This window comes from Crinia signifera, chromosome 2 (genome assembly GCF_055691185.1).
Source record: "Crinia signifera chromosome 2, ASM5569118v1, whole genome shotgun sequence".
NCBI classification, from domain to species: Eukaryota; Metazoa; Chordata; class Amphibia; order Anura; family Myobatrachidae; genus Crinia; species Crinia signifera.
This window is the reverse complement of record NC_139218.1, coordinates 14,979,472-15,005,084: the sequence shown is the minus strand read 5'-3', so window position 1 is coordinate 15,005,084 and position 25,613 is coordinate 14,979,472. Positions and strand designations below refer to the sequence as shown.

Here is a 25,613-nt window from a genome sequence, read left to right as displayed (position 1 = left end):
ATACACAGTTGTCACACATATAAAGGTATCTTTATAAGCTCACATCAATGCTTACATCTCCCAGGTGGTGTATCCTCCCATAAAGGTTTCTTTATTGCATGGCCTAAAAAGGGACCAAATACCAAGCAGACGTTTTCTTAAAAAAATATATTCTTTTTTATTATATAAAAAGGAATAGAATATATCAAGGAGCATACTGTATATAATGAAGTGGACGCTGGATATTAGTGGGAGAATGAGGTAGCATCCATATATAACTCACCACCATGAAATTCCACTAAAATATGATCTCCTGATTGTAAAAACACCATGTCTTTTTCAAGGAGTGTTTCATTTGATATAGAACAATTGTATATCTTGGCAACATCTTAGATGCATAGGTGGTGGAGTGAATACTTCCGGGTGGAGTGCGGATGCACAAAAACTGGGTGTGGTCTAATATAAAGGGCATGCCCTCATGGCCTGTGTGCGGTTCCGACTCTTCATTCTGACAGAAGCCAGGTGCTGCAGGAGAATATCACACTGCAGCAACCAGCTCCTGTCACTGCAGAAGAGCCGGTAGTTACACATTACCCGATTGAGCTGCATGTACAGACGATGGGGGATGTCGCTGGGGAGCCTCTGGGCCACGAATGTACTGGGTACACATTAGAACAATATGAATGATGTTTCGGTTAGGAATGAATACAGCACATGTTTAAAGATGTGTCGGTTAGTAATGACTGCACCTGTGCACCAGCTAGGTGGTCTGGGAAACGTGACCTGTTAGTAGCTCTCAGGGACCAGGTTGTCCACCACCTGCTCTAGAGGGAAGGGTAAGTAATAGGTATAGGGGCATAATACATATTGGAACACTTGAGGATTAAAGGTCTGTCACGTGACCACCAGGACCCAGAAGCCGCTAAAACCGCCAGGAGCGGTTTAAGTGACAACAGAGCCTGCAGGAGTGATAAGCTGACATTCTAACATGTCAACACTTCCTCAGTGTCTATGTGATGTACTGTATGTCGACATGGTCAATGTCAATATAATGACCATGTCGACAACACGAATGTCAGCCTATCTTTCCTCATAGTATATAACTTTGTGAAAGTGAATAGCAATAATATTATATCCAGTAAATTAGCTTGTACGGCCATTCTCATTAGCTGCAATCAATTACTGGCCACAGCTTACATCCCCCTATAGCAGGGCTGGGCAACATCGGCCCTCGAGATGTTGATGAACTACACATCCCAGCATGCCTTACATCAGTTTCAGAATGGCCACACAGCAAAACTAATGCAAAGCATCCTGGGATGTGTAGTTCATTAACATCTGGAGGCCCGGTGTTGCCCAGCCCTGCCCTATAGTGTCACTTCAAAGGGTCAACTTTAAATTCTTAATTCAAACATGTTTCAGGGATTGCAGTTCCTTGTCCATCCTCAGGGTGGAGCTCTGGCTTAATGGACATGCAAATGATTCCTGTACGCTGTATTAATATAAACATGATTTGTACACACTCATATTAAAGCGGCTTTAATTCTGTTAGTCCTTTGTGACATTTACTGTAATTGTTTTTTTTTAAATATATTTATTTTATTCTGTGCAATTAGCATTGCTTTCAGTAAGCACTCCAACGAAAGAAGTGTAATTCGGGGGGTACTGATGCAAGTATTGCATTATTTATTTACAGGTTCTTATATAGCACAGCATATTCCGTTGCGCTTTACAATTGCACTATGGTTAGGTCAGGCGGTCTACCACCACTACAAGAGCCGCATTAACTCTCCTAGTACAAGAATGATCCTCAGTCAAGAGGTTCTGCAGCAGAAAACCTGTAAAGCTCTGCACTAATTACAATCACAATGAAAAAGAAAATGTCAAAATGATTCTGGGGGAATGACGGCTCTGCGGGAGGACTACGTGGCTTTCCTGGAAAGGTCAGGTATAATATTTCCAGTGTGTGCTGCGTTGCGGTGTGTGCGTGTGTGTGTGTGGGGGGATTTGGTATGTATAATCCTAACTGATCTGCAAAGATTTGCAGATGCCATTGTAGCTATTAATTGAATAAATTGGGTTGGTTATTAAGGGGAACATTACCGTCCAGGCAAAGGGATTAGTTGTACTCTCTACATGCCTGATAAAACGCAGTGTCACACGGGGCACCCAATGGGGTATAGAGGCTACCGGGCATTCAGAAGAGCCATCTCTATGGGTAAAGCCACCCTAGGAACAAAGCAGTTTACATCACTGGGAGATGGCGTTGGCTAATGCCAAACTATGAAAAGCTAACTTCGAAAGCTGATCCAGACAGCAGCCTCTATTGCAAATAATGGGAATGGGGTATCCTGTGGGATTTTACCGGAAGCAGCAAATTTCTCCAATATCTTATGCAATTGCATGCAGAAACGGACTAGAACGTGGACTCAGGAAAGCTGCAGAAGTGTGTCTTTACTCACTGCATCATGCTGAATAACGGCTACAGAGGGCACTGGATGGCAGTGATCCTACTTCCTGTCCTTCACCATAGAGCAACACAATATACATAGACAACCCCTTTTTCAAACAGAGGTGCTCTTTGCCCCTCCATTCAATGAGATCTGCAGCAATGGATCAAGGAAGGTCAAGAACCTCCTGGAGAGGGAGCGGTCTCTAGGCTTGATAGTCCGGTAAAGAGTTGTAGGAGCCACAGACAGACAATGCTCAATGTCAGCAGCCTAAGAGGACCTAAATAAGGCATCCTTAGGTCTGCCATATGGTGGCCTATTGCCCTGGGTGCCCCTCGTGGACCTGGTTATAATCCTTGATGGCATAAGGGAGATGCCATCTGAAAGAGGCAATTATCACAGAAGGCAAAGAAAGATTTGAGGTCACAACACCGTTCCCGTGAGGAAGGCAGCCAGCCACGCAGGACAACGTGAGCCAACAGCCAACGTGGCAGAGGTCATCCCAGAGTTAGGAATCACAAAGCTCCTCCATGTGTTGGAGGAGAGGACATCAAACCCCAGGACATCCAGATCATCATCAGCATGAGGGACTCCTGAGTCTTGGAGGTGAGCATGCTAGAAGGTGTCAGCATCATGTTGGTAGACCACATCCAGGTGGTACTTTTGGAGCTTGAGCGTGAAACATTGGACTCATGCTGAGATGTAGGCAGAATGGTGAGCAGGCGTTGGTTACCGTATTGCTGTCACAGATGCAAATTGGCTTCAATTATGTGCGAAAATATGTTAATGTTGTTACAGCCATCGTAGATGCCCACCAGACATTTCCCCATGGTCTTACAACTAAACATATCAGCAAAGTATTTGAACTACTGTATGGAACTTAACCGTAAACACAACAGCAAGGACAGCATCTGGACTGTAAGCTTTTTGTAGCGTGATACGGAGCCGTCTGTACACTTCATAACCAGCTACGGCAGTGGAGACAAGAAAGGCGCCACAAAGAAAGGCTCCAATTCCTCCTTTCAATGTCTTTTGATACAGAAACATAGAGAAAGGGGTCATTGCCGCTTATACATCGTCTCCTAAACGCATGCACCAATATGCCTTTTTTTTACCGGGGTGTGGAAGGATGCAGCACTGTACATGCTAACAGAAAGTTAATCAACCGGCACCAGGTTGATGGTGGTAAATGCTACTTCCTAAGGCATCGTTCTAGAACATCTTTTACATTTTGGACTGGGTCTAGATCTGGTGAAGGAGACATTGTGGGTGGGATTTATAAAGTCAAGGAGAATTGAAGACATTGCCTGAAGTTACCAATCAGCTTTCATTTGCCATTTCAAAGACTATCCTAGATAAATGCCAGAAGGTGATTGGATGATTTGTGCTTCTCCACGTTATCTCTCACCAAGGTTTAATACATCTCTGCCTTTGCCACTTGGTCATGCTGATTAAACCACCGGTCGACCATATGTGCTCTCTGAATAGGGAAGTAATCTTCGTGAGAAAAACAACCACCATCGGGAAAAATATACAGCCACATTGGGCAATGCAAACCACTCGGGACCATTAAAAAAGCGATTAGCATTACAATGGTTGTCAATGAGAGTGACTATACACCCAAAACACGCTCAGGCAGTGCTCCTCACAGCATTACAGAAGCCTTCACTGATGGAAATAAGGGCTCATTGCTGTAGGGTTCCTTATCTTGGAGCCAGAGGTGTACTGGTCGGTTTGGTGAGACCACGGTGATGAAGGGTTCATCTACCACATCTTCTTTCTCCACTGATGAATTCCACGCTCAAAATGCTCCGCTGGGCTGCATGTTGTCCTTTTCTTGCCCACTTATCTCCCATTCACCTAAACGTGTCCAGCTTTCAAGAATGAACCAAAATGATCCCAATAAACCACACCTATAACATTTAGCAACGGTTGGTTTGTGCTCACCTGGGGAAGACCCACGCTCTACACTTGAACCTACGGAATGTTATGGACCCACCAGATGAGATGACCTGTATGTGGTTGGTGGGCAAATCATTTTGGCCAAGAAGGTGCTGAGCACATCAGTTTTACTTTACGTTAAATTCCACAGATTATAATTCTTCAGATTAGCAGGGATTAGAAATTAGGGCGCGCACCTGCATTCTTTTTTTGTATGTAGTACAATACCATCATGAGCATTCTAAATAGCCACAATGTATTACTTCTGTATATTTAAAATAATGTAAAGGTTTATAATCTGTGGAAAGATACAAATTGCGGTTTAGTACATTGCTGGACTGTCTCCGGGTCTAGCTGGGTCTAGTCGGTGACTTGCATCCTGATTTATGAATACTCTGAGATTCCGTTACATCACTTAAGATAACCAGCCGGCAATATTCCAAGCCGTGGATTCCTGTTACATTGCATCCGCCTGTTAATATCTCACAGCCCAGTATTCTGCATAGTGCTGTGACAGCGATTCCTGAACCGGTCTCAACAAATTTTCACTGAGAAGAAAGAGGAGATTCGCTCTGGAACACAGTACGGCTCATCCAGCTTTCAAAAAACGACAGCCCCTCTCCTGACTGTACCAGCTGGGAGTAGTAGTTCTATAGCAGTTACATGGGCCACTAGTGTCCTATAATTTCCGAATTATATCCACCAGGAAACTCAACAAATAAGTAAATTGGAGAAAGCTGAAACGACCCAATTAAAAAACAGTGCAAGGAAATTCTGTGGGGGACATTGTCACAACAATATAACTGGTTAGGCCCTGACGAGCTCTGGTATCCAGTCCACATCCCATTTTCTGATCTGTGATAATAGTTTTTGGTAAGACCACCACACCGCCAAACGCTCCTTTACTTAACCACCTAACCCTACGGTACGGCCTCATTTCGATTTTGTCCTTTGCCAAAGAATGAAATTACAACAGACTATAAAGGCTACAACCGTTTGCGGACTCGCCAGGACAATGTTAAACGGACATGGACAGCGCTCAATCTCCGAACCCTCTCATACACAACTTATTTAATGGCGCGAAGAACGTGTTCCAAACATCTAGACTTTAATTCAATTTTTAAGTTAAATTATAATAAAAACATTTTTAATTACATTTCTGGAAAACGTTAAAATTGATAACCGAGATGCAGCATATGAGGGTCCACATTTACAAACAAACACATTAATCTCACCCACCACTGAATCACAAAACGCCGGGTACCTCCCACTGCGCCCGGACGCTACTTACGGTTCTGAATGGTGATCTTGCGTTGCTGGTAATCCTGGCCCAGTACGGGATCATTCTGGCCCTGTTTCTGGATGACGATGCGCACTTGGCGCTGGTTGTCATTACAGTCGTTGGAAGGGTCTTGTCCCAAACTTAAAGCCGCCTGATAGGCTGCAGAGATAAATGACATGGCAAGGTGACCAGATGCAATAACGTAGGTAGGCTGGATGGTTTGTGGGGACGGGGGTTTACATCTGTGTTTCTAAAGTTATACTTTATATATAACCAGTTTTATCGGCTACGTATACATAACACCTGGTCGCCGGTTAGGGCATACGGTCAATAGGTCGACACTATTAAAGTCGACAGTCAAAACGTTGACATGAGTTTTTCACTTTTTTTGAGCCGAATTGTGCCGACAGATGATATTTCATACCCTACCATCCACTAGTGACTAGGGTGTGGAGGGAGAATATAATAGTGTGGCAAGTGCAACGAACCGTGCGAGGGGACGCATGTCGACCTTTTGACTGTTGACATTCCCATTGTCGATCTAATGCTCGTGTCGATCTTCTGACCCGGTCTACATAGCTAGAAGACGACTCCATGGTCACGTCTGGGTGTTTGCACTGTGTAGCAGACAGATATCGCACATAGTAAGGACTTACAGGACGAGTAGTAGTCGAAGATGGGGTCTTTGCAGAAGGACTTGTAGACCCAGGTGACGGTGACGTACTGGGCCTGCGCCGACGTGCTGTAGCTACACTTGAGGATGACGTTGGAGAATAACATTGTGTATTGCTGGGTTCTCTGCACGGTGACTTGTACGGCGCGGCATCCTGTAATACAGAAGACGGAGAACACCTTTCAGTACTGCAGAATGAGGACATGTAAGAGCTGTCGAATTAAATGGAGTACATAAGAACATTTACCGTAGCCCACGGCAACGAGGGATTAGCTAAAGGCGGACAGATCATTGTTTGCGATCGGTTATAGACTAGAACTTGTATTGAAATGTATTATTAAGAAGTGCCTGTTTCTGCAATAAAGGAGGTTACTAGATGCCACCATCAGACTCCTACACTGACACCTAGTGGCCACACTGCTGCATTACACACTGCTGGTTTGGGGCCAATTCAAACCTGACCACTTACTATGAACCAGTGCTGCACTTTCTGCTTAACAGATTGTTCCAATATACAAACAGGTGCAGAAGTCTTGGAAGTAAGATAAGGTTTTCTTCCTCCAGTAAGATGCATAAAAAAAAGGCTTTTTATTCCTAGTCGAATGGTTCTAGAATAGCCATGGGGAATCTTTGACTCCCAGCTAATGTTGCACTACATATCCCAGCATGCCCTGCTAGCGTTTTGCTATTTGGCCATGCTGGGATGTGTAGTTCAACAACAGCTGGGAACTAAAAGTTCCCCATCCTTGTACTAGAACTATCACAGCATACAAATTACATTTTCCTACAATCCTGCGGGAGACTCCTGGTTCACTGTGTGGTCTCCAGCTGCCCCAGATTGTAAATCAAAACCCCCAAAATTCTTCACCGCAATGACCCTGCCAGGGGGAAACAGAGGAGCTACTGAGCAATGACCATGATCTATAGAGTATAAATCCTGCCTGGCCCCTGTGTGAACATGGTGGGGCATATGAACACCGTTTTACTTCTGGGTGTATCCTGTGAGCGGTGACTGAGGGTAATTATTTCTGACAAAGGGCACGGCAGGTGGTGATCTAGGTTTGTAGTTTGGTGGCTGCACTTACCAGCTCTCTGGCCTTTCCTGAATTAATACCAACTCTAGGCTGCCAGCTACTAGGGGGTTAAGTACTTTTTCATAGAGGCGCCACCCATTACACTTTGAATGGCGCTGCAGTAGGGAAGCACGCAGCAAGACGGAGGACCAGGACACAGCCTTTATTTTTTTATTTAACCCCTTCCACAGCGGGTACACACTGATCATAATATAAACTACACCATGCCCAGCGTCCATATGATTTACTCCGTTAATGAACATAAGATTTATCCCGTTATTTAAATTTTATGATGCGATCTATAAAATTGAAAGACATTGGGCTACTGCCAGCATCTGCAAATCTATATGCAAGACTGAGCGCACAAGAAAAACCTCTGGGACCCTACAATGAATGTGTAGATTATAAGGCAGATGTACTAAGAATTGGAGAGTGATAAAGTGGAGTGTGATAAAGCACCAACCAATCAGCTCCTGTCATTTTTCAACAGCCTGTAGCATGGCAGTTAGATACTTAAACGGCGGTGTTGTTTTATTGATAGATAGCGGATATAGCCGTACTCACTGTTACATGCAAACTGGGGATGGATCAGAGTTTGGTGTGGTGGTGGGTTCCATACAGCTCACCAGCAGGCATGTACATGGTCTGTAGTGATCTTGGTGGCCATCTTGGGATAGGGCATGAAGCCTACCTAGTCTTCCCTCTAAGCTTCTTTTGCAGGGTGCCGAACCCTGCCCGTTTTTAATACCTCATAATGCACCCTGCCCTTTCTGTGTGTGGCACTGTGCGCCCTTACGCTGCCCCCCCCCCCCACCAACGCACCGAAATGCCGCTGAGAACTTTCGGTGTGTGCCATCATGTGTAACAGGTATTATGGTGTGCGGTATAATGTGTAAGAGCCATTAAGACAGAATATGTAATGGGCATAGCAGAGTATGACAATGTTTAATGGGCGTAATCCTAGTGCAGTGTGCAATTCATTTTATAGATTTTATTTGTTCGTTTGTTTCTAATGTCAATTTCTAATATAAAATGTGTCCTCCCGATTGAAAAAGTCCCCTGCCAGGTGGTCAACGCCCTGCCCTAAACAAATCCTAGAGTGAACAGGAAGACTGGGGCCTGCACAGTAGCGAAATCCTATATTAATAACATGACAGGGGCGTGACTAAGCCTCCGCAGCCCCCGCCATGGCGGGGAGGCGCAGAGTAACTATGGGCGCCTGGGGGGCTGCGGTGCTATAGTTACCCGCTGCGCTGCTGCCCGGCCGCATCTGCGGTCACTGTCCCGTCACTCGCTCCCGGCGCCTGCTGATAATGAAAAGTGACACTTAGAAAATGGCTGCCCCCGTATTGCAGACAGTTTTGGCAGCCATTTTCTAAGAGTCACTTTTCATTATCAGCAGGAGCCGGCGCCGGGAGCGAGTGACGGGACAGTGACGCAGATGCGGCCGGGCAGCAGCGCAGCGGTGACTGAGGGAGACTGGACGGGACAGTGACCGTCAGGTAAGAGTATGGGGGGGGGGCGCCGAAAAAATTTGGCGGGGGGGCGCAAAATATATAGTTACGCCACTGTAACATGAACAGGCGCCTATCAGAGCCCAAACCTTTGCATTATAATATTTATAAACTACAGATATATCATGCTTACTAGGGTAAAGCGTACATAGATTAAAAAAAAAATCTCAGATATTATGCAGGAAAATCTGGACATCATAGAGAGCCTGCAACGTTTTTTCAGCGAGCCCAAAACCGCTGCAATTTCGGGGATTAGGGGGCTATTAAAGAAAAGCGAACGCAAAAAGCGCACAGCAGTAACAATGGCAAAAATCTAAAGCAAAATAATTTTCTAAAGCTTGCCCAAACAGTTACAGTATTTGGATTTAACCACCTGTGCTAAAGCCTGGATAACAATATAATAATCCTGACTGTTAGTGCGCCTTGAGGACCAGGGTTTGGAATTTTGCTTTCATTGTGCCTACACTAGCCAAACGTGGTAATATAGGTTTTGTATTATTTTATACCCTTCGTGTTTATTGCAATATTCAAGATACACCAGGGTTGCCGACTTTCTTAGTTTCAGGAGAGTTTCAGTAGCCACTCAGGGGGCGGGGCTTAAGCGTGACATCACTAAGCCCCGCCCCATGCTGGTAAACCAGCGAATTCAGGGATCTCCGTGGAGGGGGCGGGGCTAAAATGACGCATTGTGTCATTTTAGTTCCGCCCCCTCCGAGACCCGAGGATTGCGGCATTTTAATGCCGCGATCCGGGGGACAGCGGGGGTCCCCCCTGAATCCGGGAGGGTTGCCCACCCTTCCGGGGGGCCGGGAGGGGGACCTGATTTTCGGCAACCCTGAGATACACAGAAAACGACACCCGGATACACCCGAATTCTTAACCCTGCCCATCTCCCTGAAGCAGAGACTGGCAGGGTTCCGTCCCACTCAGCTGGGGCAGCGGCACATGTGCTGTACATGATCCGTGGTGCTGCGGAGACCCATCGCAGGGACAGAGCTTTATCGCACGCGCTGTCCCTGCATGTGATAATTGATAAATCCGTGCACGATAATCAGTTAGCGCATTACAAGTCGGGCCGATGTTATCACATCTGCATCCTCAGATGCGGATGATGATAAAGGGGCTCCTTAGCCATTTATATACAGTGAAGTTTATTTCCGAAATAAGTGTAACAGGGCTGCGATATCATGGGCGGGTTCTACAAAACGTTTATACAGCCTGATACAGAAGGTAAATAATCCCATTCATAAGAAATCACAGGCAAACATGAATAACGTTGTTTTATCGACCCGCGATAAGGCTCCCTGATAACAGAGAGTACAAACACAGGAACAACCCATCGCCAATTCCAGGCTCCACGTTTATTCTCCTATTGCTGAAATGTTGGCACATTTTGTTAATGAAAATAATGTTAATTTGGTTTTTAAATTCTAAATCCACTCAGAGGAAGTTGTAGCTGACTCCAGATTGTCGGACAGTCCTCCGCAGCCCCAGAAGATTATGTGGCTCTCCCGCAGCCTAGTGAAGTGAGCAGGATACAAATAACAGCACCGCGGCAATGGTGGGGCGGGGCTAAATTTGATGACCCGTGAATCTCGCATCGTAGGGTATCACATTTGGGCAAGAGGAACCCACATCATTTGGGAGGGGCATTTGGCGTTTATAGCACTATTTTGTTTCATACTGTGCAGGCGGAAGTATATGCCGGAACTTGTTACCGCATACCTCCTGTTGGCGTTAAGCATCTGTACCGTCCATTAAGTAACTCGGGGCCTGATTCAGACGCGGTCATTCACTCAGTGAGGGATATTGAATAGTTAAAAAAATGGGGGGAAAAGCCACAGGTGGACATTATTTCTGCTCGCACCCTCCTGAGGTGGTGAAGAGACACCTGTCCAAAGTCGGGCTTTTGGGCAGCCAATGCAGCGCTCCAAGTACTTTAAATGCTAGAGCTAAAACAACTGGGCCGTCCATTCCCGCCACCAGTGTCAGAAGTGCTCGGGGCAGCCCAGCACCTACGTAGGTGCCGGTGACACACACACACCCCAGCAGAGCCGTTGGTGGGCCTGGGCTATTCAAAGTGCCCCATTTCCCCCGGTGCCCTGGCCTGCCATGATACTGGAGGGATCACTGCATTTACTAAAGCTTCTAAATATGAAAGGAGGTGTTGTCCATAGTAACCATATTCTATCATTTCTCATTTGCATCATAGAAAGTTATAGATCTGGTTGCTATGGGCAACATCAATATCTAACCATTTTTGGAAAACTTTAGTAAATTTACCCCTATGCGTCTACACCTGGAGCATTTTGTGCGATTAGTATTAGTCGCCTATCAGATAAACGATTTAGTGTCTCCCGTCAGATGCCCGTTACTTATACCCCTATCTGACCGCAAATGCCGGGTCACACCCAGAATTTGGAGATGGAGTCTGTCCCGGGAGCGACCCAGCATTTTCGAGGTTTAAGCTCCCCACAGTGACCCAGCAATAAGCCGGTGATGTCAGACAGGGGCGGAGCGTCATTGGGGGTGGGGAGGATTCAGCGTTTAGAGCCGACGCTCTCTTCAAGCGCTGCCTCCTCCAGACTATGAACAGGACCCGGGTTACCCGTTCACACAGCACAGCAACCCAAGTCGCAGTTGTGACCTGGGTTGAAATGCCGGGTTGCTCGATCAGGGAATTTTGCTAGAGCACATGAGCAACATGAAATTGTTTTAAAGTAACGTCCTCACACTTTTGTACATATGGAGCAGAATTGGGTTGTCCTGGGCACCAGCATCGAGCTATATCTACAAGCACTTAGAAATAAAACATCCAAATTCTACTGTACATTAAAAAAAAAAAATGAACGGAATAAATCCCTGGTCTGATGTTGGTAGATTTGTAGCGTAAGCGTGGGATCAGATATGTCTGCACTTATATTTATTGGGTCAGAGGACTCGTGGCCATTCAGGATGCAGCCAAATTAAATTGGCTTCTGCCCAGCACACACTCAGACTTGTCCACTGCACGGAATTACTGCAGCCGCACTGCCTGATACAGCCTGCATTGCAGTCACCGCTGGGTAACAGGGAGCATCAGACGTCAGTCAGCTGCTGCAGATACAATAACTAAAGGTGGCCATACACACGCAGATTTATCTGCAGATCTGGCTGGTTGGATCAAAAACATGGTTATGGATGAGAGCAAATGACAATTGACCATTTGCTTGGAAATGCTGGAAAACTGACAAACTGTCACTCATCCATAACCATGTTTTTGTTCCAACCAGCCAGTTCTGAAGATAAATCTTACTAGTGTATGGGCACCTTAACAGTCTTGTAAAGTCCTTTTTCTGGTCTCAGAATCGGGGGGCATCCCTGAATCACACAATTAAGGATGAACGGAATATAAACGACAGATGTAGAACATCTAAAAGGTCACCTCCAACCATTCACCTAAGGTTCTGGAACATCGGTATTGGTGTGTGGGAACAGTAAGCTGAAGTTCCGCCTAGGGTGCAGAAATACGTCTCACCCGCCCTGCACGGACCTAGGCATATAAATAAGCGTGGAGTGCAAGAACAGGTTAATGCGCCTCTTTAAAAGTTGAAATTATTTTTTTTCCTTTCCCCTGGAACAGCAAGCGCTGAAATCCTACTTTTACAAGGATGCACGTCGAAAAATCAGCATTTTACATCGCATCAGCCAATTAGCATTAATTAGAACATGGTTGTACTGGTTATAATGAATGCAAATTGCTGGCGATGCGCATTTCTTTCCTAAGTACATGTTCTCGCATTAGGGAAAGGTCTCTGTGGGGCCTATTTATCACAATACGGGATTTTAATGCAGATTTGCACCTAAATTCACAACATGAAATAAACATGAACCTGCAAATTTAGCAAAGAATTCTTGTCAGGATACAGGCTCCAGAAGGACATAATCCATTCGCAGCCGCTCACCATTGTATGATTTCCCAGTCTGTGCGTAGCCCAGGACTTACTCGGCTGCTGCGATAGAATCAGGCTGATCGGGGCGGAGCTGACATCACATGACTTCCCCTCACACACCTGGCCACTCCTGCATATTACCTGACACTCCCAGATAACAGCCGCTCACCATGTAATGATTCCCCAGTGTGTGCAGTCTGTGCATAGCCAGGACTTACTCAGCGGCTGTGATAGAATCAGGCTGATCGGGGGCGGAGCTGATGTCACATGACTTCCCCTCACACACCTGGCCACCCCTGCGTATTACCTGACACTCCCTGATAACAGCTGCTCACCATGGGCGGGATGCTATATAGCAGAAATGCGGTAAAAACCCCGTTTTCGGGGTTTCTACCGCATTTCTATATGCTATATGGCGCCTCCGCAGTGTCAGCGCTGCGGAGGGAATCGCCAGCTAAAGCTGGCGAATCCCTGCAGAAGCCTATGGGCTTCTTACCGCAGCGCTGTTTGAGGGATCCGTCACGGATCCCTCCCAGCGTGCCCTGCGGCCGGCGCCGGGGTCTGCGCATGCGCAGATGGACTCCCGGGTCACAGACCCGGAAGTCCAGCGCCGGCACCGCATCGCAAGGGACAGCTCTTACCGCAAGAGCTGTCCCTTGCATGAATAACGGCATATGTTATAGCATATGCCGTTATTAAAAATGCGATGTCCGGCGAAGGGGGGCCGCGGATGTTACAACATCCCGCCCCATGTAATGATTCCCAGTGTGTGCAGTCTGTGCATAGCCAGGACTAAAGGCCCCCATACATTAGGCCGACTTGTCCTAGGGACAAGTCGGACCCAATTTACCTGCGAGCCGCCCGGCAGCTCCCCGGAAGGCTCACATACAATTTGGCACTTGATGTGCCATTTTTACATGGGATAAATCGCATGCGATTTATCCCATGTAAAAAAAAAACCCCGGGGAGCTGCAGGGCGGTGAGCAGTAGTGGGGGCGGGCGGCGGCAGTAGTGGGGACGGGCAGCGGCGGTAGTGGGGGCGGCCAGCGGCGGTAGTGGGGGCGGGCAGCGGCGGTGGGGACGGGCGGCGTGTGCGGTGAGCACAGTGTACTTACACATAGCAGCAGCGGCGGGGACGGGACGCGCAGTGGCGGCTATTATATTTTTAAAATACTTGTCAAATGACCGGCCGCTCTCTGATTGGCTGAGAGCGCTCCGGCCAATCAGAGAGCGGCCGGTCATTTGACAAGTATTTTAAAAATATAATAGCCGCCACTGCGCGTCCCGTCCCCGCAGCTGCTGCTATGTGTAAGTACACTGCGCTCACCGCACACGCCGCCCGTCCCCACCGCCGCTGCCCGCCCCCACCACTGCTGCCGCTGGCCGCCCCCACTACTCCCCCGGTGTCTGTATGCATATGCCTGTCAGGTGGCAGGCATATGCATACAGGGAGGTCGGACGTGATCGTATGTACAGACCGTCCGACCTCCCTGATCCGGTCCGATGCGCACGGGACCGCGCATCGGATCGGATCAAATGTCACATACCTACGATTTTGGGCCGATTTCATCCGATTATCGGCACAAAGTGCCGAAATCGGATGAAATCGTCCCAAAATCGCATAGTGTATGGGGGCCTTTACTCAGCGGCTGTGATAGGATCAGGCTGATCGGGGGCGGAGCTGACGTCACATGACTTCTCCTCACACACCTGGGCACGCCTGCTTTTTCCCTGACACTCTCAGAACATAGTTACCACCCCAAACGCCGGCTTCCTGTCAGTCAGCTTGTGAACGGCCAGAGATTAAAAAAAGTAGCAGGCTTTCATGGCAGTACGGCCTCGTGCATGTATACTATGGCCCGGCCTGCAAATTCGCAGCTGTGCAATTAGGTCTGAATTAGGACTAATGTATTTGTCATACAACGGCCGGCCAAATGGATCCCCTCTCTATGCTGCGGGCAGATGTGTAAGCTTACACATCCGTTTGCAAGCGCACACGCAGCAGATAAATCATTCGATGGGACGGGGCGGAGCCACACTAGTGGCTTTTTGTTTGGGGGTGTGTACCGAGTGATCGTGCTGTTTTAGTCACGCCCCCCAACGTGCAATGCTATTTTTAATGCATTGTACACGGTGGGCGGGGCTAAAACTGCCCAATTCGCTTCATTTCAAAACGAGACTCTCCCCCATAGCTGGTAAAAAAAAAAAAAGAGCGGATGCGCCAAGGGGGTGGGGCTTCACTAGGAGTACAGGAAATGCTACAAATAACATTACAGTCTTACAGGTCTCCTCACAGAGGGCCTTATTCTAGTTCACTCTTTCTGCCAAAATCCTTCTTAGATGGACAAAACCATGTGCACTGCAGGTGGGGCAGATGTAACTTGTGCAGAGAGAATTAGATTTGGGTGGGGTTTTACTTCAAAGTGAGATCTATATTGCAGTGTAAAAATAAAGCAGCCAGTACCACCTAAGTGGTAAAGTATGAAAACCCTAAAAAATGCATGTCAACTTTGTTTGTGTCGACCTTGTCTGTTACCCATCCGGATACCAGCTGCATTCCATCCTAAGTGCGACATTATCTGGATTCATCCCAAACTCCAATTAGGAGCGCAGCGAGCATTATAACAGCTCATTATAGCAGATCCCTGTAGTTCTACACAAATATCCTCTGGATGAAAGGTCGCGCCAATCCCTCATCCACCACATTATTCTCCTTAATACATGTCACCCCGCACTAATTATACAGCGGCGCACCATTCTGGTAGCAGCGTGATTACCGCACGTATCTGTCACAGGTAATGACAGAAGGCTATGGCAGGCGTATACAGCAAACCCCACAGACTGGAGCAATGTCTCCCAGCCGCAGCTGACTGGAGCAATGTCTCCCAGCCGCAGCTGACTGGAGCAATGTCTCCCAGCCGCAGCTGACTGGAGCAATGTCTCCCAGCCGCAGCTGACTGGAGCAATGTCTCCCAGCCGCAGCTGACTGGAGCAATGTCTCCCAGCCGCAGCTGACTGGAGCAATGTCTCCCAGCCGCAGCTGACTGGAGCAATGTCTCCCAGCCGCAGCTGACTGGAGCACGTAGCATCACATTAATGATTTGCTGTATACGGCCCAGACCAGGCCTATTGCTCCCAGCGAGAAGGTCTCTACGGTCATACGCTGCCATGGCTGACAGAACGAAGGCCTGTAATCCACCCCTTATCCTTTAGGAAAGTCATTCACATGTAATTACTCAGAAAAAAAGAACACACGGACGTACAACCTGAAGACGTCACCGATAAATCATTTACAAAACCTCTCATTTAGTAGTGTGGGAAACCATAACATGTAAGGAACCATTTGAGGCCTGATTCACAGGTGCACGGAATCTGAACGCGGACCGCAAATGTCCGGTCACAACTGTCATGCCACGGTGACAGGACAGGAAGCGGAATGATCGTAGGAACTGTGGTCTAAGCCAATATACAGGTTTGTGGTATATTAGGTGTTCAATGTCTAAGTCGACCTCAAACGGTCGACATGCGCAAGGCCAAGACACGCAAAAGATCGTTGCATGAAAAGGTCGACTTGAGTTTTCGGTGGCCATGTCGACACATGGGAATGTGGACCACTGAGCAGCACGCAGACACAAGGTGCAACTGACTCGGTAGCGAAACGCGCCTCTCTCCCCATGCATGGACCAGAAGTGAATGCGCTAGGGTGGAGTGGCTGGACTGGGATTACAGGAAATGCTTCATCCCCAAAAAGTCGACATGCACTAGGTGGACACATGCAAAAGATCGACATTGAAAGGTCGCCAGAGAACAAAGGTTGACATGAGTTTTTCAGTGTTTTTTTAGTATCCGTGTCGATGTGGGCCTTAGTATAGTGCTTTTGCTCGCCATGGTTCAAGCTTTGGCGCACTTTACCATCGACGCGGATAAGAACGATACAGCGGGAAAAAGTGTCCCCCCCCAAAAAAAAAAATTGGTGAAAAAAATCATGAAAAATTCATGTCGACCTTTGTGTCGATCTATTGTCAAAGGCAGATATGCACGAGGTTGACATATTCCAATGTCGACCTAGGCCTAGACCTAGATACCGGATCTTTAAAGAGAGATGGTAGGTGCTAGAACGGTGGTTATACCGGAGGGTATGGTATTTACCAATAAATAGACTGGTTTGTACAGTGATTGGATGAGGGACTTGTTACCGGTCACACCGCCGCCTTGTGTTGCTGGTAATTTAATGACTATGTTATTAGTAATGTTATTTTAGTTACTATATATTGTGCAATTACGTTACATTGTGATTAGTGATATTATTGTATTTACTGACAACAATTAGTTTTGCTTCAGCCTCATCCTGCGCTCACCGATGCTGGTGAGGGGTAAGGATCATTGGCTCGAGTTGATCCTTACGTAGGTCGGGTTAGATCACGTAGGGCTTAGATCACACAAGCATTAGGTTGACAGTCAAAAGGTTGACAGATTTTCACTTTTTTTGGTCTCGAATGTCAACACTGTCGACATGGACACCATCAAAGTGTACCGCTCGCCATGCTTCAGTCCCTTTTATTTCTCCCACCATGCTGTAGTTAATGGTAGGGCATGAAATACCGCCTGTCGGCACAAAAAGTGAAGAACTTGTGTCAACGTCATGGCTGCCGACCTAATTCTTGTGTGGAGCTTCCAACCCCATCGACCTATTTCAGGTGTTAACCTTCAGTGGTGCACACAATTCATGTCAACCTAAATAACTATGGGGGAGGGGTGTATCAACCCTTGGAGAGAGATAAAGTGCCAGCCTGTCATGAAAAGCTGATTGGTTGATATCTTATCTCTCTCCCGGTTTAGGACCCATGGATGATATATTGCTAGTTACTATAGTTGGGATATTTCCCATTTCAATCACAGGTCAAGGTTGTGGCCTCGTCACCGTGTACTGGGCCGGGTTCCCATACACAGGGTGTGTACATTATAACTGTACTCAGCAATTGGTGATACAACCTGACCCTAACTGGCATCTCAAATAGGGGCCAGGAACCCAGGAAGATTCCCAGGCATTATCTACAGGGTGCAGACCTGACGGGGGAGCTGGCTCAGGTGAGAGTGGCTGGTGGCTCCGGGAGTATAAACAGTAACAGCCAGAGAGGTTCCCAGGCCCTGGAATGCAGGAGGTCATGTCCAGGGTCTCCCTGTGTTATTGTGTTCCAGAGACTATTCCCACAATGGTCTCTGTGCACCTGGAGGCTGACCCAGCTATGTGCTGGGTTACCTCTGCCTTCACCCTCTCTATTCTGGGAAACTATTCACATACAGGGCAGTAGAGAGTCTGTCTGGGCCCAGGTACTTTTCAGGGGCGTGGCCTGATAATGGGAGGCGTGGCAATGTACCCTTAGATTAAAACACAGAAGAAATGAGCACTTCAAGCCCCTCCCTGGCCACACTGCTGTTGTATTAAGAGCTGCCGTCAGATAACAGGGCCCTCCTTCGTACCTGGGCCCCCAGGTAATTAGTACCCTCCCTCTCTCTCTCTGCGCCACTGTTTATGTATTGTAGAGACCATTAGCCCAGTATGGGGTCTCTAGTAACAAAGTGGGGACTCATTAAAAACAATATGAATGCTGTTAACCAGACAATTTTTTGGGTGGCGAATGTCAACGTAAGTTGACATGGATACCTTATAAGCTTACCGTGAGGCTTGCAGTGCGCGGCACACTATTCTATTCTCCCTCTGTGCCCTAGTGGATGGTAGGGTATGAAATACCGCCTGTTCTTTAAAAAAAAAAAAAAAACGTGAAAAATGTCGACATTTGACTGTTGACCTTCCTACTGTCGACCTATTTCATGTACCCCCGACTTAAGTGTAGTCTCATTATGCACAATGCTGACCGCAATCTGCGCTCTTCCAACAACGCGCTCTCACAGTTACATAGTCAGCACAGAAATGGGGCCTCCTGACAGAATCACAACGGGCCACCATTAAGGCCTCCTGCCGTAAAGATAGGAGTAACGCAGGTACACAGGAAACACCCGACCAGCCAGAGGGTTAATAACAGCGGACACCCGGCTGACTTACAGTATGTGTAATGAAATAAGTATCTGATAAATCACTTCCCTTTTCGAACCATCGGCACGCTGATCATTTGTGTATCTGTACCGCGCACATGGCTTCCGCAAACCTGTCCAGTCAGCGAATTCCTCCGGGGATGAAAGTGATTCACACGTGCACAATACTGGTGATCCCATTATAACATCTACAGGTCATTAATGGGAATGGTGACTAGAAATTACCTGAGCGCTATAGAACAAGGGCAGAAGCTTAAGTGTGGAATAAATATAATACCGGCTCCCACAAAGGGGTGTCACATGCCCTAGTCCGAAAAGCCTCAGGTCCTATTGTGGAACCAAAGTGGCAGCTAGTGGTATAATGAGTGTATACACTAGACGATATGAACGATATATCATTAACATAACGATAATAAAATATGTTTTGCTCTGGGCTGGGGGAACCTCTGGCCCACCAGCTGTATTAAATCTACACATCCCAGCATGCCCTGCTACAGTTCTTTGTCCATGCTAAAACGGTTGCAGCAGGGCATGCTGGGATGTTGTGTTGAACAACAGCTGGAGGGCCAAAGGATCCACATCCCTGGCTACACAATGGTGTGTGTGACCCCTGCTGCTCAGGGTGCAAGGTTGAGGAGGTGGCGACATGGTCGCTATGGTGACAGCACCCTGAAGAGGCATCTGCCACCCTTTTCTGGACAGATACCCCCCCTGCATGGAAATCTGTGGGGCACCCGGTAGCCATCTTCCTGATCCCCCAGCACTTGTTGCATGATGTCATGTGCCCACAAAATGGAGGCCTCCACTGTATTTACATTATAGGTCCAAATGAATGAACCCCTCATGGTAGCCACTAATAAGTCTTCCTCCACCTGTTCATGACTGATAATCGTTATCTTATGCTTCCCAATAAATAATACAAATGTATAAGTATAGATATAGCACCAGCATAGTATATAGTGTTGTACAAATGGGAACAAACAAACTGGGTACTATTACTAAATGATAAAACAAAGCGGTCAGAGGGTGCAGCAGACCAGTACACGCAGGATTACCCAACGGCTGTAAATGGAGCACACAGGAGCGTATTTCTTCTGCCGATGTTACAGGACACAGTTATATGAAAGCTCCTTTCATCCAAAAAAAAAAAAGGGAGTAACAACAAAAATACAAGTTTTCCTGTCTGACAGAGAAGCCTGTCATGCCCGCCAACGGCTATAAATAGTATATACTGTGTCTTATAGTTTGGACAACCTGTACCATGCTTGGCTTGTGGAACTACATATTCCAGCAGACCCGGGATAGATAAAACCACTGTTAAAATTTAAACTACCGGGGTATGCAGTCCACACATGAAAAAAGGACGACATGCTAAAAAGTAGGGAGGCCAATCCCGGGACATTTTTTTAATCCATGTTGACCTACGTCGAAACAGACACCAAAAAAGGTGAACAAACTCATGTCAACCTTTTTCATTTGTCGACCTACTGCCTGTCATTCAGTAATGGACGACCAAATGACTGTCGACCTAAATCTTGTCAACCTAATGATCCACACCCCTGAAACGGTATACGGTCACTAAGTTGACAGTCAAAAGGTCGACATGCATTAGGTCGACAACTGAAGGTCGACATGGCTTAAGTTGGTCAGGGTCATTCGGTCGACACAAGCATTATGTTGACATTGGGAAGATCGACAGTCAAAAGGTCGACATGAGTTTTTCACGTGTTTTTTTGGGGTGGGGAACCGACACGTGCCGACAGGCGGTATTTCATGCCCTATAATCTATTAGGGTGTGGCGGGAGAATATAATAGTGTGCTGAGCGTAGCAAGCCATGTAGGTGGACGCAGCGCACTTTTATGGTGCCCATGTCGACTGTTTCCACATTCGGGTTAAAAAAAAAAAAACGTGAAAACCCCATGTCAACCTTTTGACTGTCGACATTCCCAATGCCGACCTAATTACCCTGTCGACAAATCCATGTTGACATTTTTCATGACCTTAATTTGGTCGACCTAATGAACCACCTGAATCAAGTGTACATGGTGCGGACACCTCGCAGCGGGAGTAAACCTGCACAATATAGGTTACAGGAGACACAGCAGAATGTTACCACACTGCTGAGCTTTATATACCCTGCACGTGGGACATAGTATCCCTCCACAGGGACACAGCACAGTTATACCTCTTTTAGACCAAAACGCCGGGTCGCACCGGCTTTTTGGATCCTGGTTGAAGCCGGGTGCGACCCGGCGTTTAGGGGCATTTACACCGGACGGGCTTAAACGCCCGCACCCCCCTCCCCGGCGCTTGAAGATGACAGCGCAATGTCATCTTCAAGCGCCGATCGACGCCGCCGTACCCGGAACGCTGCTGGGGGCAGCCCAGCACTAAGGTAAGCTGCCCCCAGTCCCCGCGCGCACCCCCCCCCCGCCATTGGACAGGAGGTGAATGGATGCCGCACACAGGCATCCGTTCACCTCCCTCCCCCGCCGCCGCTGTCTGCAGAGTATAGCAGACATCAGCGCCGGCTGTCGGTGTCAGACTGACAATCCGTCCAACCTGCGGACACTGCGGTCCGCAGGTTGGACGTTCCCCATTCATGTAAATGGGAGCCGGGTCATCCGACCCGGCGTTCCCATTTACACCGCCCTCTACCCAGGTCCTAGCCGTGTTCTACCCAGGTCAGGACCTGGGTAGAAGTCCCGTGTAAAGGGACACGGCGTTAGGGATTTACACCGCCGAAGATCCGGGTCTGACCCGCCGCTGACCCAGATTTTTCGACGGTGTAAAAGGGGTATTAGATTAAGCGAGGGCTGCATAGGCATGAAGGCATTTAAGAGCCTGTGAATTTTGTGATTGTCCTAATAAAGTTGTTGAATAGTTCATTACCCATAGAAGTGCACATGATTGATAGTTAGCCAATTAGGTAGAAAAGGGGGTGGTAGCTTATGCAGGGGTATATAAAGGGTAGTCAGGTGATTCTGCTTCCTCTTTGAGTCTGGATTCCCACCCTCCCTCCCTTGCTTTTTTCAATTACCACCTGGCCTTTCGGCCTTCGCCTAATTTGGCTTTACAAAATGAATTAATAATTGGCAGTAAGATGCTCTCGACCAGTGGTCAATTTTGAGGTACAGGTGGTCACTGTGCGGTATTGCCACCCTCTGCCAGGACGGCTGGTGAGTCCTGCCCCCGAGGGGGGATGTTGGCCACTTCCTTGTAGTGTCCTTGCCATGCCATAGGAGGGGCGGTAAGACCGTCACAGTGCGGGCTGTGCCTTAAATTCAATGGGGGCGGTTCATCGCCCTGGTTATAAGTTGGGGCGTTGTAGTCAACGCCATTACTAACAGTTTTTTGACCTGAGCTGGTCTCCAAGCGCTTTCCTGGCCATCCCTTTCAATAGGGTCATACCATTAATAAATATTGTCGACCTTTTATCTTATGCAGTTGTTGTCCGTGTGATTATTTTAGGATAGATTCATTTCTAGGGGTAATTTAGAGTTAAGGTAAATGTCAATCATGATAATTCAATAGGCGCCATATAAGGTATCAGTGCTCTGCCTCCTGCAGTGTACAGGTGAAATCAGATACATCACATACACTGTAAGAGGACTCGGGAGGAGGAGATCTCAGAGCTCAGCTAACACTTCCCCAGCCCTGGGGGACAGGCGCACGTGATCCTGCTGCAGGTGTCTCCATCAGTGCAGCATCTATGTGACACCTGTTACACCTGTGCCCGCACATTCGCCCTGTCTCTGTGGCCCCTACCGGTAAAGGGAGAAGGGTGACATATTGTAAATACAAACAAGAGGCCCACCTGTGTACAAGCAGGTAGGCAGCTGGAGCGCCCCCACCCTTACCTGCCTACAGGTACACAGCAGTAGCACCCCCAAACGTATCTGTGTACATACAGATAGTCCGCAACCCCATCCTTACCTGCCCACAAGTACACAGCAGCACTCCACCCTTACCTGTGTGCATGCAGGTAGACACCAGCAGCACCCTTTTCATACCTGCTTACAGGTATACAGCAGCACCTCCACCCTTACCTGCTTACAGGTATACAGCAGCAGCAGAGCCCCCACCCTTACCTGTGTACAGATATACAGCAGCAGTGCCCCCACCCTTACCTGGGTACAGGTATACAGCAGCACCTCCACCCTTACCTGCTTACAGGTATACAGCAGCAGCAGTGCCCCCACCCTTACCTGTGTACAGGTATACAGCAGCAGCAGAGCCCCCAGCCTTACCTGCGTACAGGTACTGTATACAGCACGAGAGCCCCACACCTACCTGTGTACATGCAGGTAGACACCAGCAGCAGCAGTCCCAGCACAGACATGGTGCAGCTCAGGATAGCAGGACAGCCTCTTGCACTGATCTCCTTCACCTCTGGTTAAAGCTGAGCCTTCCCTCCTGGCAGTATACAGCACTCCATAAGCACACACCAGGTATACAGCAGCCTGGGACCATCAGAGGTGCTCAGACACCAAAACACCCTGAGTGAAACTTCAGCAGTCCCATCCAGAGAGACCTGCTCCCCCTCCCCCAGTGCCTGGCAGCAGCAGCAGGGGTAACCCTGTGCCCCTCCCAGCACCGCAGCCACCTCCCTCCACTGCTGCTCCAACCTGTTCTTCTTCTTTCTTATGTTCTCAGAGTTCCTGGTCTGTCCTAGCTGCAGATCACTGGCTCTCTGTCCAGGTAACCACTGCTACCTGCAGCCAGACACAGACCTCTGCCTGTCCCCACTTCTTCCTGCACACACTATGTATGGCCTCTGTCCCTAAACAACTACTGTTGCTTCCCCATCCCCCATTCCTACTGTCTGCTATTTGTGTGCTAGACAAAGGACTCTGATCAGCTAGAGAGCAGTCATTCAGCCTGTTCCTGCCCATTTGTGACCCAGGAACGGGTTCCCAGGCTTTTTGCTTCCATAAAATGATGTCGAAAGCGCAGTTTCTGCATTATCTTGTATATTGTTGCTATCATAGGCGAATCTAGAATTATGGTAATGGGTGGTCCCAGATCTATAAACAATAACAGGGAGACCTTTGCGCGGCGTAGCCGCGCAGCAAAAGGGGGCGTGGTCTCATGGGAAGGAGGCGTGGCATCACAAAAAGGGGTGTGGTATTACACTTTAGACCATACACAGTAATGCCCATTACACATTTTAGCAAACTCCGTAATACCCATTACACATAAAGCCACACGCCGTATTGCCAATTACACATAAGGCCACACACCATAATGCCCATTACACATTGTGCCACACATCATGATGCCCATTACATACTATATAACAAACCGTAATGCCCATTACATATTTGCCACATAAGTTCTGCTTACCTACGTGCTCATTGCTAGGGGGTTCTTGCTTGATGGCACCATAGTACCCATTACACATGATGCCGCACACCATAGTACCCATTACACATGATGCCGCACACCATAGTACCCATTACACATGATGCCACACACCATAGTACCCATTACACATGATGCCGCGCACCATAGTACTCATTACACATGATGCCGCGCACCATAGTACCCATTACACATGATGCCGCACACCATAGTACCCCTTACACATGATGCCGCACACCATAGTACCCATTACACATGATGCCGTACACCATAGAGTACCCATTACACATGATGCCGCACACCATAGTACCCATTACACATGATGCTGCACACATAATGTCCTTACACATGATGCTGCACACCGTAATGCCCCTTACACATTAAGCCACACATTTTGCGTAATGCCCCCACATACCGCCACTTGTAGCGTCCCTTAAGCAATGCCCCCAAAAGTGCCACTTACTGTAAATTTTTATATGAGCCTTCCCTGCTGCTGCAGGGAGAGATGGAGAGTGGCGCAGCTGCTTCTATGGGGAGAGGAGCAGAGCGCAGCGCAGAGCACGCTCCCACTCCCCTCCTGGTGTCCCCTCTAGACGAGTGGACATTTGAAATATTGTGTGCGCTGTTGTTGTGCGCGACGTCGGGGAAGCACGCCGGGCGCCGGCACCACATGATTAAAGGGGGGGCGGGCTGAGGTGAAAGCAGGGCGAAGAATTGGAGCAGAAGCTGCAGGGGTGACAGTCATTGACAGCTGGGCAGAGAGCAGGGGCTGCCCGGCTGTATTCAGAGCACTGCAGGTCATGGCTGTTTGAAATAATACCCCTTTCACAACAGAAAATGCAGGGATTTACCCGGGAATATGGTCCCAGGATCATGCAGGGACATTCCCAGGCTGACCCCTTATACAAAAGCCTAGTCCCTGCATTTTCTGGTGTGAGGGGGAGAGACAACCACTCCCCTCTCCCTACCCCCTTTAACCAACCAGCTATATCTTTGGAACCAACTGACTCATTTACATGACACCATTATCATATTGAAGAACTTTTGAGTGGGCTTTGAATGATTTTGGTCCCGTGAAACTGGGCTGTATGGTTCCAGAGAAATCTGCCCTCAAAGAACATAAACAGTCATGAAATTACATTTAAGAAAAAAAAAAAAAAAACGGTTTAACCTCAATATCCCTGGAACCAATTAGCCCATATGGATCCAGCCTGGTATCAGATTGAAGGCCCAGCGATTTGAGTTCGACTGAGATCAACCTCGAGCTTCAGTGATGCCGAAGGGGGAACTGGCAGCCGTTGAACTGGGTGGGGGTCGGAATTAGCGGGTCCCATGTTATCCTATAGGGAA

At 47.9% G+C, this 25,613-nt stretch overlaps 1 protein-coding gene across 1 annotated transcript in view; it reads right to left on the bottom strand.

Annotated features, from left to right (window-relative positions):
• ILDR1 (immunoglobulin like domain containing receptor 1) overlaps positions 1-23,681 on the bottom strand; it is a 34,716-nt gene extending 11,035 nt beyond the window's left edge. Inside the window, exons 1-3 of the mRNA XM_083171606.1 lie at positions 23,193-23,681; positions 6,309-6,479; positions 5,662-5,811 (exon numbers count right to left, since the gene is read on the bottom strand). Coding sequence (XP_083027732.1) covers positions 5,662-5,811; positions 6,309-6,479; positions 23,193-23,241 — 370 coding nt within the window. The 5' untranslated portion in view covers positions 23,242-23,681. The remainder of the gene's footprint in view (positions 1-5,661; positions 5,812-6,308; positions 6,480-23,192) is intronic.
• Positions 23,682-25,613: the final 1,932 nt, after the last annotated feature.